Source organism: Alexandromys fortis, unplaced genomic scaffold (genome assembly GCF_014885135.2).
Source record: "Alexandromys fortis isolate MF-2015 unplaced genomic scaffold, M_Fortis_MF-2015_v1.1 scaffold_208, whole genome shotgun sequence".
In the NCBI taxonomy this organism is placed as follows: Eukaryota; Metazoa; Chordata; class Mammalia; order Rodentia; family Cricetidae; genus Alexandromys; species Alexandromys fortis.
In genome coordinates, this window is record NW_026068082.1 from 1,561,258 (window position 1) to 1,577,257 (window position 16,000).

General features: G+C 49.5%; 1 protein-coding gene across 5 annotated transcripts in view; it reads left to right on the forward strand.

Moving 5' to 3' along the window:
• Nucleotides 1–16,000, forward strand: part of Cracr2a (calcium release activated channel regulator 2A) — a 113,066-nt gene that overhangs the window by 38,665 nt on the left and 58,401 nt on the right. For all 5 annotated transcript variants that reach the window (XM_050122005.1, XM_050122003.1, XM_050122006.1 and 2 more), the window contains 4 exons: nt 3,393–3,642; nt 7,031–7,142; nt 8,271–8,436; nt 9,289–9,435. In XM_050122005.1, the coding sequence (XP_049977962.1) occupies nt 3,427–3,642; nt 7,031–7,142; nt 8,271–8,436; nt 9,289–9,435 (641 nt within the window). In that variant the 5' untranslated portion in view covers nt 3,393–3,426. The remainder of the gene's footprint in view (nt 1–3,392; nt 3,643–7,030; nt 7,143–8,270; nt 8,437–9,288; nt 9,436–16,000) is intronic.

Below are 16,000 nucleotides of genomic sequence, written 5' to 3' on the forward strand. Positions count from 1 at the left end.
TATATATATATTTGGCTTGCTGAAATATAACGAGGTGAAGGAAGCTAGCTGGATTTCAACAACAACAATAGTTGTAATAGTGGTAATGATAATACCCCAATAACAATAGTGGCAATGATAAAAGGTAGTCTGCCCAAGGACAGCTGAGGAAGATGCTGTTTTATTATGGGAAAGAGATCAGCTTGTCAAATCCCCCAAACAAATGCTACCCTGCATGTAGCAAATCTCTTCTCTCTTGATGAAAATGTTTATTCCCAGCTCTGCCTGCCCTGTCTCCTGCATTTTACAGATGGGAAAAGGAATCCTGAAGATGTCACCTAACTCTTTTAGTGTTACACAGCTAGGCAGTGACGGAGGCAGGATTTGAAGCTGGGCAACTTGGCTTTTCCCATTCTGCTGTGCCACCTCCCAGAAGCTCAAGTGTGAAGGTCCTTTCGCCCTTTGTTGTTTGGCGAGAACTGTCTACTTTCAGCCCCGCTCACTCTGAGCGAGTCATTGTGAACTTAGGGTCCCACTACACAGGGGTTCTCTTACCACTGAAACCTGGATAGATTTGAATGGCTCCCAGGGACACTTTGGGACTTTGATCTCCTAACTGCTTGCTGCAGAAGGGATTCAAGGGGAATCTGTGTGACTTAGTGGCCGCCTTCAAGTCGGCAGCAGGTGAAGTGGGGAGAGAAGTAGCAGCTGAAGTCCAGATTAAGGGGGAAATTCCCTTTAAACCCTCAGGAGGGATCTAGGTTTGATCTACAAACTTTCTGACTGCACACTCAAGCTGCTGGAATTACTCTGGCTAACTGGGAAGTCTTCCTAGGAATATTTGAAGAATGGATAATTTGCATCTGCATGTAAAGTGTTTTATGGAATTGTCCCAGAGGAAAAGAGTGGTTTAGAAACTCAGCCACAGGCAGGAACAAAGTGTGTTCAATTGGGAGATGGATCTCAGTGATAGGGTGTGCTTAGCATGACATGGTCCTGGGTTTGGTCAGGAGAAAAGAGGGAGGGAGGGAGAGAGGAAAGGAGGGAGGGAGGGAGAGAGGGAGGGAGGGAGGGAGGGAGGGAGGGAGGGGGTGGAACTTAGCCTGCCTTTTTTGTGACTGTAATGTCTTTTGAGCTAGTGAAAAATAGAAGTAAAAAATGAAAATACATTACTATTGTGTATGCACGTGTGTGTACAAGTGTTAGCATACGAGTGTAAAGGTCAGAGGGCAGGTTTATGGAGTCATTTCTCCGCTTCTACCTTTACCTGGGTCCTGGGGATTGAACTGGGCTCACCAGACTTGCATGGCAAGTGCATCTACCCACTGAGCCATCTCACCAGCCTCTCTAACAGCAAATCTTGAAGGCAGGAATCCTGTCTATCCCCAAGGCTAAGGCTTCCTTGGGCATTCTCAGGTGGGAGATAGCTGAGCCCAGGACAGGGATTCCACTTTACTTGGAGATGGAAGCAGTTTTGCTTGCACTATTTTGTCCCCCACTGCCCTTGGAAAACCCACACAAGCTGTGCAAAGATTTCAAGTCAATCCAGGGTCCTCAGGAGCTCTGCTCTTCTTCTATGTGCTTAGGTAGCAATCTCAACCTTGGGTTTGAATATTAAATACCTTGCATGTCAGAGATTCATTACAATTCACAACAGTAGCAGAATTTGCAGTTAGGAAGTAGCAACAAAATAATTTCATGACTAGGAGTCACCCCAACATGAGGAACTTATAATGACACAGAATTAGATAGGTTGAGAACCACTGGTGTAGGGTTTGCTTAGCTCCCTGCACAGTCTGGAAGTTTCCACGGGGAAATTGCTTAATTTTAGCTATTTTTCTCCTTGACAGAATTGAATATCCAAGGAAAAAATCAGGGTTCTGGGTTAAATACAATATACCAGTGGCTAGTGGTCCAGAGAACCAGCTACTCTACCCGAGGACCCAGGTTCCATTCCCAGCACCCACATGCCAGCTCACAACCATCTGTAACTTCAGGACTAGGGGAATCTAATGCCCTCTTCTGGCCTTTATGAGCACTGCACACATGTGATGTACAGAACACACATGGAGACAAAACAGCCTTAAACATAAAATTATATATTCATATACATATGCTATTAGACTAGGCTATAGTGTTTAGGCCTGGGTAGACAGAAAAGTGGTAGTGGCTCCAACACAACAACAAGTGATTATCTTCCTCCTCCTTCTCAATACACTCATTGGGTTATTGACATACAGTAAGCTGCATGACTTTGAAGTCTGTAGCCTGATAAATTTTGACATAGATTTGTGTGCATATACACACATATGTACATACATACATACATGTGTATGGTGTGTGTATGCATGAATGTAGCCAGTCTTCCCTTTGTGGAGGCTCTACATCCAGCTAACCATGGGTGTGCACTGAGCAGGTGTAAGCTGTTTTCTCTAGACTATATAGCGTGAGAACTGTGTGCACAGCGCTTACACTGTAGCAGACATTATACACTTTCTCTGGATGGCATGTGGTAGGAGACAGGTGCAGTGATGCATATCTGTGACCCCAGTGCATGGAAGATGGAGGCATGAGGATCACAAATAGGGGGTCAGCTTGGGTTACACCGTGAGGGCCTGTTTCTAAATAAACAAATAAACTATACGGCAGGCTATGCATAAGTTATGTGTAAATACAATCTATTTTGTGTAAGGAGCTGGAGCACTTGCAGATGTTTGAGCAGAGTGAGGAATCTGAAGCAATCCGTCAGGGATGCTGAGAGGCCGGTATGGATCAACGAATAAGTTAGTAGATCTGTGAGTCTACTGTGGCTTCACATGCCACACTCGGGAAATGATGACAGGGATCATATCCATCCGTATCCCAGATCGCCTCCTTCTCATCCCTCCTCACTCTGTATCGCCTTTCTGTCATGGTTGTTTCCATTTCCCATAAATGTCACCAAATGCAATAGTAAACTTGGACAACTGGAAACGAACTTATGTTAACAGGACCACGTGGCACATATCAGTCCTTGGCTTCTTGTGTTTGTGTGATCAGTTTGAAATGTATCCACTCCCTGTTTGTGCAGGGTAGCTACTGTTGTGTTCACATACACACTACAGTTTGTGTGTCCATTCATCTCCTTCCGTGTTGTGTGGCTATTTAAATTTGGAGCATAAAGGGCACCCTCTAGCCCATCTCCTCTCAGTCTCCATTCATTCCTTCCCTTCTCTCATTTGACAGACTTGCTGATCTATCAGCGATCCCTGCAAACCACACTGGTCCTGAGCCCGGTAATTAACAGCTGGTTGCTAAGAGATGCCAGCACACGCCAGTGACCAGCTCCGGACACAGTTTCTCTCCCTCCCTGCTCTTCTTTTGTCTTGTCCCACCCTAGTCACACCCTTCTTTTCCCCATCTCTGCTGCTCAGGTTCTGAAAATCCACAAGGAAATCCACAGGTCTGATGGCCACCCCCAAGGGGAGGGCAGACTCCAGCTCCCAGATGTCAGGCCATGGGTGGCAGGAACGTGGAGCCTGCCTGGAGCAGATGGACCGCGCAGAGAGGTTGGAGGTGGAGGAGCAGATGCCAGTCCAGAGTGTCATGCGGAGGAAGGCACAGGAATTCTTCCAGACATGTGACGCCGAGGGTAAGGGCTTCATCGCCAGGACGGACATGCAGGTGAGTGGGGTCTGCACCTCGAGCTTCACATGAGATCCCTGCCAGAATTCTTTCCAGAAAAGGTCTTAGCTCTGGACCCGCTGCCAGTGTGTACTGTGCGGGGAAACCTGGTCTCTGTTCAGTCAAAAGCCCTTACCTGCTGTTGGGCTGTTTTCCTTCCCCGACTCCACCCCGAGGCTATTGGACCTGGTGGTAGTCACGTGATGGATTTACTATACCACAGGAGTCCGAGGATGTGGCTCAGCTGGTAGAGTGCTTGTCTAGCTGCCGCTGATGAAGCCCCAAGTTTAATCTCCAGTACCATAAACCTACATAGATGGGGTGTGGTGGCACACGCCTGTACACCCAGCTGCTTAGGAGGTGGAGGCAGGACTGTGGGTTCAGAGCAAGTGGGTGACTCTGTGAGATCTTTTCTCAAAAATAAAATTAAAAACATATGGGGATGTAGTTAAATATTAGAGCACTTACCTAGTACCTCAAAGGTCATGGGTTCAAGGCCCAGTACTGAAAATAAAAAGGTCATTTTTGACCTTTAACTTTTATATAATTCCTTTTGTGTCACCAGGACTTCCTTTTTCCCCCTCCAGCCACTTAAAAATGTAAACGCCATTCTTACTTCATTGACCATACAAAACTGAGCAATTGCAGGTTTAGCGTTAGGAGTGTTGTGCATAGGATGCTCCTACCTTGTTCCCTGTCCTCTTGTCCCTTCAACAGCTCCTGAGAATGAAATGGCCCACTGCAGGCCCATATGGTACCAACCAACCTACTCTATTAAATCCAAGCACATCGCAGTTTGTCATGGGGCAGAGGCTGATACAGCCTCAGCTCTCCCGATGGTGCTCAGAATAGCCGAGCTCTGCATGCCACAGGCAGGAAACAGCTCTGCTCAGACTGCTGGGGCTACCCAAAGGAAGAAGGTGCAGCGTGTGCACTTCTGGCCTTAAAGATGGCTCTCCTCCAGCTTCCTCTCCAATGCGAGTACCACTTGAACAAGGGTAAAACTGTGTAGCCACGTGCTTGAGGAAGGTGGCTGGGCCTGAGTCTGAAGACCCCTCCCTGGGTCACACTATCTGCAAATTTAATATGGCACCTGTGCGTTCACGTGCGCACAGACAGGTTCAAAGAGTGAAAAGCCACTTGAGGGTCTGCTAATCTTGGATGTCCTTCCTGATTCTTTCCAGCTAAGTATAATGGAAGCCATCAATTTTCTGCCAGGCCCAGGAACCAGAAGCTCTCTAGGTAGGGAGGAAATTGAATCCCAAAGAAAGTTTTGGGATCCAGCTGTGATGGGAGTTGGGGAAGTTTCAGCCTACCTCCAGGGACTGTCTTTCATTTCCGAAGGAGCCAACAAGCCTCCTACTTGCTAATCCAACACTCTGCAACCCTGAATTCTTCCCTGTGGGTCTTCCACCGCTGGTTTATGAACTGCTGATATCTGCTGTGCTGTTGAGTTTCTAGAGCCCTTGCAGACACTTTCCATCTCCTTCCTTTCTTGAAAAACCCCATTCAGATTTAATTCAGTTCTTCGAAATGGCTTTCCCGTTAGCCTCTCTTCCCACTTGGTAATGTGTACCAAATGCCACCGTTAATGCACAGACCCGCCAAATGATGCTTTATGGCTCAGCAGCTAAAAGACTGTGAGCCAAGCACCCCCTCCAGGTGGGTCATGGGCTGTCACACCTGCCGACTCTAACTGTCCACGTGTGCGTCCGCTTTCCCTCCTCCAAAGCCCTGTGCATGCCGGCTAAGGCTGTCAGTCACTGGCACAGGAGGCGTTTGTGCAGCTGGCCCTTGGATTCCTGAGGAGAAGGAGGGCCAGATGAGAGGTAACGAAGTCCCTTGAGACTCCTCACTTGGAGATGGGTCGTTAGGTAGAGGAGGATGCTTGCTTTGGCCTGGGGCCATTTCACACCAGACCGACAGACGCCAGAGGGAAGTGTCATCAGCTCAGCTGCCTCATTCCCCGGGTTGTCAGTGGGTACAGGCTCTGAATCTCCAAGGCCCTCCCCATTGACCTACCTCCACCAGACGGATCCACAGCCTCCTGGAACACCATTGGCTGAGGGACTAAGCATTCAATCCCACAAACTTGTGGGGGACATTTCACATTCAAATCAGAGTGGGACACCGTGTGTGTGTGTGTGTGTGTGTGTGTGTGTGTGGGGTCACTTGAAGTTTGGAGGGGGCTTATCCAGCATTTTCAGAGGCAAAGAACCAAATAAGTCCACAACTACTTAGAAGAGTAGCGCTGGGGTCCTGGGGCAGAAGGCCCCCTACCAAGGAAGACCCACACAATGTGGGAGGTAGCATGACTCTGGAAAGGGGGTACCTGTTAGGAATTTTCCTAATGCAAGCTCTCTGCTGACGCAAAAATCCCGACCAAGCCAAATCACAACAAGCCAAGTTAAAAAATATCCAGGTTTAATGAGATTCCTGCGCTCTCAGGTGGCCCAGAGGGGAAACCCGGAAGCTACTAACTCAACCACAGGGGTGGGGGGCAGCCACAAGAAAACTTTCCTGGGAAGCAGTTTAAACACACTGAAGGAGTGGTTAATGAGGGAGTGGTCAAGATTTTGGCAGGCTTGGTGGGCACAGAGATGGGGCCTTCAAAGATGGAGGCCAGAGACCGGGGCTTACAGTACCCAGAGGAAAAGACCAGGATTCACACAGTGGCTCCATGGGCCTCTCCCTGTCCTTTCCATTTATTTATTTGTTTGTTTGTTTATGTGCTGAGGGTCAAATCGAGGGCCTTGTCCAGGCCTACATCCTCAGCCAGTTTCTTACCTTTGATTTTGAAACACAGTCTTGCCAAGTTATCCAGGCTGTCCTTGAACTTGGCATCCTCCTGTCTCAACCTCCTAACCTCTGGAGTAGCTAGGATTACAGGCCTGTGCCGCCAGGTCTACCCCCCTCCCCCGCTTGGATTGAGTGGTTTCCAGGTGCCGGGTGTTGTGTCTCTGGCTTCCCAACTGTGGTTTCACTTTCCTTCAGAACACCACATCCTCTAGGAATCTACCTAGAGCTACCTATCCAGTCCTGTACAGCATTGGTCCTCGGCACTGCTCAGAGTGCCGGCTTCGAAGGCAGACCTGGATTTGATTTCTCGACTGTATGACCCTAGGGTTAGCAATTCACCTTTAAACTTCATCTTTAAAATGGGAATAATGAAAAGGGGTATCAAGAGAATTAAATGCTAATAGATACATAGTTTTCTTTATAATAAATCATATGGAAAATTGTCTGGTGCCTTGGTTGGCACCCAACAGAAGCTCTCTTCATTAATATGGAAGGGAGGATAATGTTTGAGACTTTTGCAGGCTTGAACCATGCTCTGGGCCGCCATGGCAATCAGCATGCTGACTACTGTGGTCTCGATTGCTTTCAGAGGCTACATCAGGAGCTACCCCTAAGTCTGGAAGAGCTGGAGCACGTGTTTGATGCCCTGGATGCTGACGGCAATGGCTTTCTAACCCCAGAGGAGTTCACCACTGGATTCAGTAAGTTCTGCTGGCTGATGGGCACCCAGGGCTGGCAGCCTTTCTGTAGCTGTGTAACATATATTCCCGCTCCCTCCACCTCTTTTAGACTCTGCCTCTGGAGCTTTTCAGCTCTTTCTTTGGGGGGTGCAGAGCCAGAGGTTGAGGGGAGTAGATTATGGGGTTCTTTGTACATGCCCACCTTGGCTGTTCATACCATGGCAACCTCTGTGCCCATCGACGGTCATTGCCATGGTCCCCACATGGGATCTCAGGCAGGTATGGCATCAGCAGGAAGCTGTGCCAGATTTTCTCCCCCATCTTTCCTGCCTTGATAGACAAAACAAGCAGCAAACGTGTGTGACAACAGGATAGCTCAGCCTAAGTCCAGCTGAAAGGTGGGGGCTCTCAGAAGTTTCTAGGTTTGAATAGCATAGTTATTCTCAAGGTCACCAGCAGGAAAGAGAACTAAGGTCTGGGAGCATGATAAAGAATTCAGATCCTGCCTCCAGATGAGATGAACCAGTAGGCCAGTTTCTCCACCTCTCTGCCTCCTGCAAAGGGCCATGCAATTTCCCTAAACACATCAGGTGCTTTTTCTGATCTCCAGGAGCTTTTCATTGACTTGAGAGGATGGGACACACTGCTGTCATGCCAGCCATCATGACTATAGAGAGAGCTGCCTATATGTGTGTGGTGGTGCTGATGGTGGGGATGGCAAGGCAGACCTCTGGGGAGTGATGGGGAACGACCTTACTGCTTAATGTGGCTACAGGAAAAGACATGCTTTTCTTCTTCTTTGGTGGTAGTACTTAGGATTGAACCCAGGACCTTGGTTATGCTAGGCAAATGTTCTACCCCTGAACTACATCCTTCAGAGACACATGCTCTCCCCCTGACTTTTGGAGATCAGCGGAGGAGCCAGCCTACTTCCCAGGCGCTGTCTCCAGGCTCTGGCATCTCTGTCAGAATGCAAATGGAAGATCAGAGGGAACAATCTCTAGATGTGGTGCCCTATGGATCTTTGCTATTGAGGGACCCCCTTCTGCTCTCCAGGGCAATCGTTGCATGGATTTCGGGAAAAGAGGAAGCCAAGTCCTCCCTGAGCTGAGGATATCAGCTTCAAGTCCTTGCACTCTACTCTCCCAGGTCACTTCTTCTTCAGTCAAAATACCCAAAGTGAGGAGGAAGGTGACAAGCAGATGGAGAAGGTATATCAGTCTAGAGGTGAGGATGTGGAAGGCATGGACCACGATGAGGAAGCACAGTTCCAGATGCTGATGGATAGACTTGGAGCCCAGAAGGTTTTGGAAGAGTAAGTCTATGCTGGGCCCTGTCCATTCCTGCTTACCTCTCTCCCACACTCTCCACTGTCCTCACTTCCCGTTGTCTACTGCCATCATTGCAGGCCTTAGGTCTGCTCCCCTTGCAAAGGGTGCCCTGCATCAGAGGGCAGGGACTGTCAGCCACCCGCCTGATTGCGGGTGATTCTCGTGACCTGTGACTCCGCACCTCTTCCCTGCACACCGCAGAGTCTGACTTTCCACTTGTCTGTCTGTGTCTCCGCCTCCTTCAGACTGTCTCTTCCCCATCCTTTCCCCTGCCAATCTCTCCCAGTGCCACCAGACCCCAGTGGGATGCTGTGTATTCGCCTCCTTCCCTAACTGGGATAATTACATTCTACCACCCATAAGACAGCACGTCCGCCTCTCAGCAGTGAGGACATCCTTCCCAGGGGCGACGGCCCCTCTCCGGCTCTCTGTGCTGACTCTACCCAACTACCTCCAGTGTCCTCTCACTCTTGCGATGCTGGCCAGGACATTGCCGTGCATGCTCAGTGTGGTCAGTCCATCATGACCCTCACAGAGGAAGGAAGTGTCGCAGTGAGAGAGCAGCACAGGAGGAGGCAGGCTGCCTGGCATGAGCCTGGATCTATCATTGCACCCATTGCACCATGGTCCGAGCATGCCCCTCCTGTCTCCCAGGTCATAGTGAGGCTGGAGGGAGGCAGTGTGTAGCGAACACTGTGCCATCAACTCTCACTGTTGCTATTTCTAAGGCGATGTGGGTGTGTTTCCAGCTGTTCATTCCCCTGTCGGGAGTCCCCATACTTCCCAGAGACCCTCCCTTACCCACTCCCTGGTTGCGGTGTCTCCTTCCCTCACAGTGAAAGTGACGTCAGGCAACTGTGGCTGCAGCTGAAGAAGGATGAACCTCACCTGCTGGCCAACTTCGAAGACCTCCTCACCACGATCTTTGCTCAGCTCCAGGAAGCCAATGAGCAGAAGACTGAACTGGAGTATACCCTCAGAAAGTAGGTGCCCATCTCGGCCCAGGTGGGGTGTGCCTTTCTTCCTTTGGGCTCGTTATAGAGTGTTTATTTGTCACTGTCTCCCAAGGAGGGTCAAAGTGCTATTGCCAGAATGGTCTATCTGCTTTCCAGTCCCAGCTCACCCTTAGTAAGCACCTTCTGTTTGTTGGAAGCCTTTCTAAATATTTTATGTGCATCATCCCATTTGCTAGGGACTATCCACTGTTATTATTTTTGCTGAAGCATGCATGAGCAGCCCACATGTGGCGATTCTGTTGAACTTGTCCATATTGGGTTTTATGGTCTGAGTTTGGTGAGGATGACTGACCAGGTCTTCCTTACCTGTAAGACAGACGTGGCAGCAGTCTCCATCTCACAGAGCCGGATGTGCCAATGAGATCACACTTGTATTTGAACACTGTGAATGTCAAAGGAGTAATAACTGTTGTTTGCTGTATCTCGGTCAGTTTGGGAATTCGTCTGGCTGAAAGAGAGAGGTTGAGCTTTGGCATAATCCTAGGTGAAGCGTATTCCCAATGTGGCATCGCTAGGCCATACATTGACGTGATGTCCACGAGCTTTGCGTGTATGCCTGAGAGGAAGGGGCTGGCAGCCAGGACATCTGAAGCAATTCTTGCAGGGCTTGGCAGCTAGCTGGCTCTTGTCCTCTTTGAACCTCTGTTTGCACATCTGGAAAGTCAGGGGGAATGAATTAGTTTCCTTCCTGACCCCAGCAGCACTGAGGGCTTGGTTGAGTGGAGCCATAGTGAAGACAGGAGGCCCCTCTCATACAGGGAGGTGGTCATTTTGTTCTCGAAGGAGAGCAATTGTTTCCTGAATTGAGGGCAGCTGGCCTGCCTGGCCCCTGCTCTCACAGAGAGGCCTTCTCTGCTGCTCCCACTCCTGAGAGGCAACCCCTGCCGTGCTGCAGAGCCTCTCAGAGTGGCCGCAGGAAGTACTCAGGCCCTAATTTAGTAATTGCTTTTAACATTCTTGAGATGAAAGTCAAGAGCACTCTTGGCCATGTGTTCAAATCCATCTCATTCCCGTCATAGCCATCCTCTGTCTAATAGTCCTGCTGGCTGAGGCTGATTGTGGCCAGTTCCCAGGCTTGGAGGGTGATGGCAGGAGGGGCTCTGTGCTATCTGCCGGTTTCACCCTGGGGGACTCTCTGGCTTCAGGACCAGAGAGTCTCAGGTAGTAGGGAGTAGAAGACCCATGCGGGACAGAGGAAGAGCTGGAGTTCTTGCCCAGGTCTGGACACTTACAAGCTGTGTGACTAGGAGTTACTTGCTTTACCTCTCCATGCGTGGGCTATTTTGTTGACAACATGTGTGAATGGGTTGAGAGTTTTTCGGACCTTTTGTGGTTATGACCAGCCAGAAAGAAGAAATGCAGTTTTCTTTGCAGTCTTTACTTTATTTTGTATGCACGACTGAAAGCCAAGTTTTGTAAGATAGCTCCTGCTTGTGTTTCATGAGACAGTGAGATTTTCTATTAGAGACTTATAAAAGTCTCGTTTATTCTATTAAAAAATTTGCTCACATCTTGGCAGTGGGCCAGATGGTTTGTAAAGCACCTTGTGATTCGTAACCTTGGCAGCTCAGGAAAGAAACAAGAAACCGGAAATAGGGTGTGGACTTAAATGGTCTCTGAAAGGGACACAAGGTGAGGCTTCAAGCTCCCAGCCTGTTAGAGGAGGATGTGTTCAGGGTTCGGAGAATGAGGTAGGCTCAGAAAAGAGAAGCGCTTCCTAAGGCAAGATGGAACCAGAGCCTCCTAAGAACCCTGAGTCCTGCTGAGCTGCCAGAGTCCAGCTCTGCCTGACTCCAGCTCGGGACAGGTGTGACATTTCAATTCCATCTGAAATGATCGCCTGTCACAGAGGCTGGAAGTGACAGAAGCAAGTCATGGCTGCTGTGTCCCGTCCCCTCCCCCACCCCAGTCCCAATGCCAGACCGACTGACACTTATGTTACCAGTGGGTAGCATTTCATTACCACATCTTCTATGCCAGGCTCTGAGTTAGTCACCACCCCTGAGGAGCGAATGGTCACTCTGACCAGGCAGATTTGAAAAAAGCCTGCTCAGTGTTGACAAGGAAACCCCGACTAGAGCTTGGGGCAGTATGGGCAGAGGTGCAGGAGGTTCCTGCTTCTCTTCGCAGGGCTCACAGCTTGCTTCTTCCTCCTATGGGGCCCGAAGAAAATGGGGCTGACTCCTGGGGCAGTCTGGGTCTGGCCTCCCTCTGGTTGATTGAGGCACGCGTTCCCTGTTCTCAGCTCTATCCTCAGCTCCGCAGGCCGGAATGGAAACCTTGGGGTGCAGCTTTGGTACGGTGAATGGAAAGTGTCTTTTCCTCCTCACATCCAGTTTGTAGGAGGGAGAGGATGCTGCCCCTGGAAGAGGGGATGCTCAGGAAAGCATTGATATCAGAGACCAACCACAGAGTGTGCCAGGGTGTTGTCAGAAAGAATCAGGGCCTGCCTACCCTTGTTGCCATGGATATGGTTGAAATAGGAGGAGACCTATCTGGAAGCAACCATCTATCCTGTTTGCGTGTCCATTGGGAAGGAACATCAGCCCCAGGAGGCTGGGCGAAATGCAAGAGCCTGGGTGAGAGCTCACAGCCTCTGTCCAGTGTTCAGTAAGAACTGCTCCCTCCGGGCCTTGCTTTCCCCTGAGGATGTAAGCGTGCCACGATACCTTGGCTGCCGTCTTTCTCATTCCCAGAAACTGGGGAAACTGCATTCCAGCATAAGGGGTGCACTAGTTACCTGGTGAGAAGCAGGTGGCGTGGGGAGGGAGGACTGATCTGGACTCATGGCTGGAGGATGTAGTCGGTCATTGGGAAGGAATGGCTGAGAATGGCTTTGTAAGTGTCCAGTGGCTTATTCTCATCTCGGGAGACCAGGAAACACACAGACACACAGAGGTGTGGGTACTCACGTGTGGGGGGCATGGAGGAAGAGAAAGAGCCAACACTGTAGCAAGTAAGGCTGCACCCCTAAGGCTCACCTCCTAGCCATCTACTTCTACCAAGGTCTCACCTCCTAAAGGGCCTACAATGCTACCAAGGGACCAAGGTTTCATGAGCCGGTGGGGACATTTCACATCCACACCATAGCAAGAGCTATAGGTTGTTAAACATGTGGAAGAATTTCTGGCTGCCAGAATTGGGAAGTTCTTGGCCATGGAAAGGGTTCTCAGCACTCCCCTTTTTCTGGAAACCAAAAGAAGCTAGCAGCCTCTAAAGCGGATAAACAGTGAAGCTGTGTGGAGCTTCATGGACTGAGGGATCTTCTGAGTCCCGAGGATGTCAGGATTCTACTTCGGGGAGTCTAGGTCACTTGACTGTGGGAAAGAGTTTAAGTCTATGTTTTTTTTTTTTTTTTATTTTTAATCAGGCTGAGACTATATCGTATTTTGCCTGGAAAGGGCCTAAAGCTTCCTGAATCGGAGGCCAGCAAGGCTGATCTGCCAATCTAACTCAGGCTTATCCCCATAATTCCATGGCCTGGTTCCCTAGTTCACCTTGTACATCTAAAGCCCTGAGTGGCCCCCTCAAACTTCAGGAAGGGCCTTACGCAGTAGGACAAGCCCGCCACCAAAGCAGCCAGCACCTATCCCTGCATCACTGTTCTCCCTGGCGCGGAGCTCTAGAAGCAGGGGAGGGAAGCCATCATGCTCCCGGCTTTGACTCCTAAGAGAATGACAACATGTTTTGTACATGGCAGGTGGCCCTTCCATGCCACCGGTGCACACTGCCTTCTGGAAGGCCTTGGTGGTGGCTCCCACATGTTCATGTGTTTTGGAATCAGCAGAGGACATGCCACAGAGCCCTAAAGCCGTCTCCCAGGGGGACTAAACACGTAGGTCTCAGCAATGGGCCTGGGAATTGGCATGGCCATGCATCCAGGTGGCCATGGAACAGGTAGGATGCAGACCACACACTGAGACAAGTTACTCCAGTTCGTTCTTCCAGAAGGCGTCCACAAACCAAAATTCAACAACAACAACAACAACAAACAAAACAAAACAAAACAAAACAAAAACCCCCCAAAACAAAGAACACAGTCAGATAAAGATCGGTCTGAATCCATGTGACTCCAGATAGCCTCGTCATTTCATGCTCCTCAGAGACTGCTAGTTGTTTTTTTTTTTTATTTCCAGCCCGCAAATGCTATGATCTAAGTTTGGTCATGTGCATTGGCTGAGGTAGAGGATGCTTGGTGATGCCTGGCTTAATCAAATGCGGGAGTTTTACAGGTATAACGCGATCTGAGGGCGCCACACATTGTTGACGCTGCCCAGGGAGCAAGTTGAAAGGTGATGGATGACCCATTGTGCTCTCTGCATATCACAGTCATAATTTGCAGACCTGACCCATGAAAAGTGCTTTGCTTCTGGGGGTGAAGCCACGCTGTGGCTGTGGTTTCCACAGGTGGTAGAATCAATTAGGAAGAGGCCATCTATGTTGAAATCCATTGTCAATCTCTTATCCCTTTGCAGCTCTCTCTATACTTTTACCTTTCCTTCCACCCATCTGTACTCTAATGCACAGAGACCAACGTCAAAGAACAGTGAAAACCTTAGCTAGGTTTTTTGTTTGCTGTTCAGAGCCTGCAGTTTCCTGACAAAGACGGTAGGGGGCAGTGGTGAGTCTTCAGACTCAAAGCTGGCTGCCGCAGAACCTGCTTTTTTTTTTCCCTCCTCAGGACTTCTCCAGATGAAGGTTCCCACCCTGTGGTGGTTGGTGCATTGCGGGGTGTATGGGGAAGGGCCTCAAGGCTCTCCCACCTTCTGTCCTTCAAGTGCCCGGCAATGTAATGGATCCCCACACCTCCCCCTTTGCTTCACTTTCCCTGGCTCAGATTCCAGGGGGATCCGGGAATGTTGACAATCCTAGTTGCAAATGTTTCACACAGGAGTCTGTTTGGTGGAAGCATCACTAGGCGGTGGGCTGTGGGGGAATCGTGCCCCTTCCGTACCCTCCCTCAAGTCAAAGCCAGCATCTTCTTTACACTCTGACCCTTACCTGCGCACCTGCTCATTCCCCTGATCTGAGTAATTTTCTTCACATACAAACGAAAACAGTTTGGGTTGGAAATACACGAGCTCCCTTAAGAAAATGTTTTAAATTATTTTTATTTTTAGTTAGAGAGAAAGTGCAGCTGTGTGCCACAGTGTGTGTGTGTGTATGTGTGTTGTGTGCGCATGTGTGTGCGTACGTGCATGTGCGTGTGCATGTGTGTAAGTCAGAAGACAACTTGACAACTTCCAGGAACTGTTTTTCTGTTTCCACTGTGGGTTCACAGGATTGAACCCAGGTCACCAGGCTTGTGAGCTAGTGTTGTTACCTGCTGAGCCATCTTGCTGGCTGTCTATACTTCTCATACATTGTCCCATCTGCAATGGTGAGGGGCTCACTGTCTGAGACTGCCTGGAGCTTAAGTTCATGATGATGCGTGACCAAAATATAGAGAATCACCACATCTTCTCTCCAAGGTCACGGCCATGCCTTCCCTTAGAAAGGGAGGAGTGCTTTAGTCTCTGGATGGTGTTAGCACATCCTTGCCTAGAAGAAACTCGACTGGCTTCAAAGACCTCTCCAAATCCCCAGCACCTTGAAGAAAAGACTGAGGAGAAAGGGAGCAGGAATGCAGGATTTGGACCTGGTTTTGCAGCATCTGTGGCAGGGAGCTGGGCCTGCACATTGCTAGCTGGAGCCCCACACTGCTGGCTGGAGCCCACACGCTGCTAACTGGAGCCCCACTCTGCTACCTGGAGCCCCACACTACTAGCTGGAGCCCCACACTACTAGCTGGAGCCCCAAGCTGCTGGCTGGAGCCCCACAATGCTAGCTGGATCCCCACAGCACTGAACGGTAATGCTTTCCTTCCAGTAGCACCTTCATCTTGGAGGTGCAAAGCACTTTGTGAAGGTTAATTAAGTCTCCCAGTCCCCATGGGAGGCTGGCACGGTGGGTTATTGCTAACCACACCTCACCTTTGAGTTTTTACGAATGCTCTTAGAAAGGTCTGTCAGCCCTAAGCCTAGAACTCACCCGAAAGTCTAGCTTCTCCACTTCCTTCCATCCCACGTGTCCCACCTTTAACACGCATTTGCCTACTATCACACAGAGGCAGATATACACACAAATACACATGCATACACACAGAGATACATACACAGACATAAATATATACATAAATATATACACACAAATACACATACACAAAGAAACACACATGGACATACCCACACTCTCTCACACACACAGATACACACACATGCACACAGATACACAAGACATACACACATACATGCTCATTCACACACGGCTATACATACTCATACACAGAAAACACACATGCACATACCCACACTCTCTATCACACACACAGATATTGACAGACATATACACATACACACTCATATTCACACACACACACCAGCAGCAGCAGCAGCAGCAGCGGTAATCCTACAGGAGGGAATATTTGTCGAGTCAGACATCTCAGGTGATGCTCCTCTGACTCAATACTGGGGTTCCAGCCTGTCTTCCATGG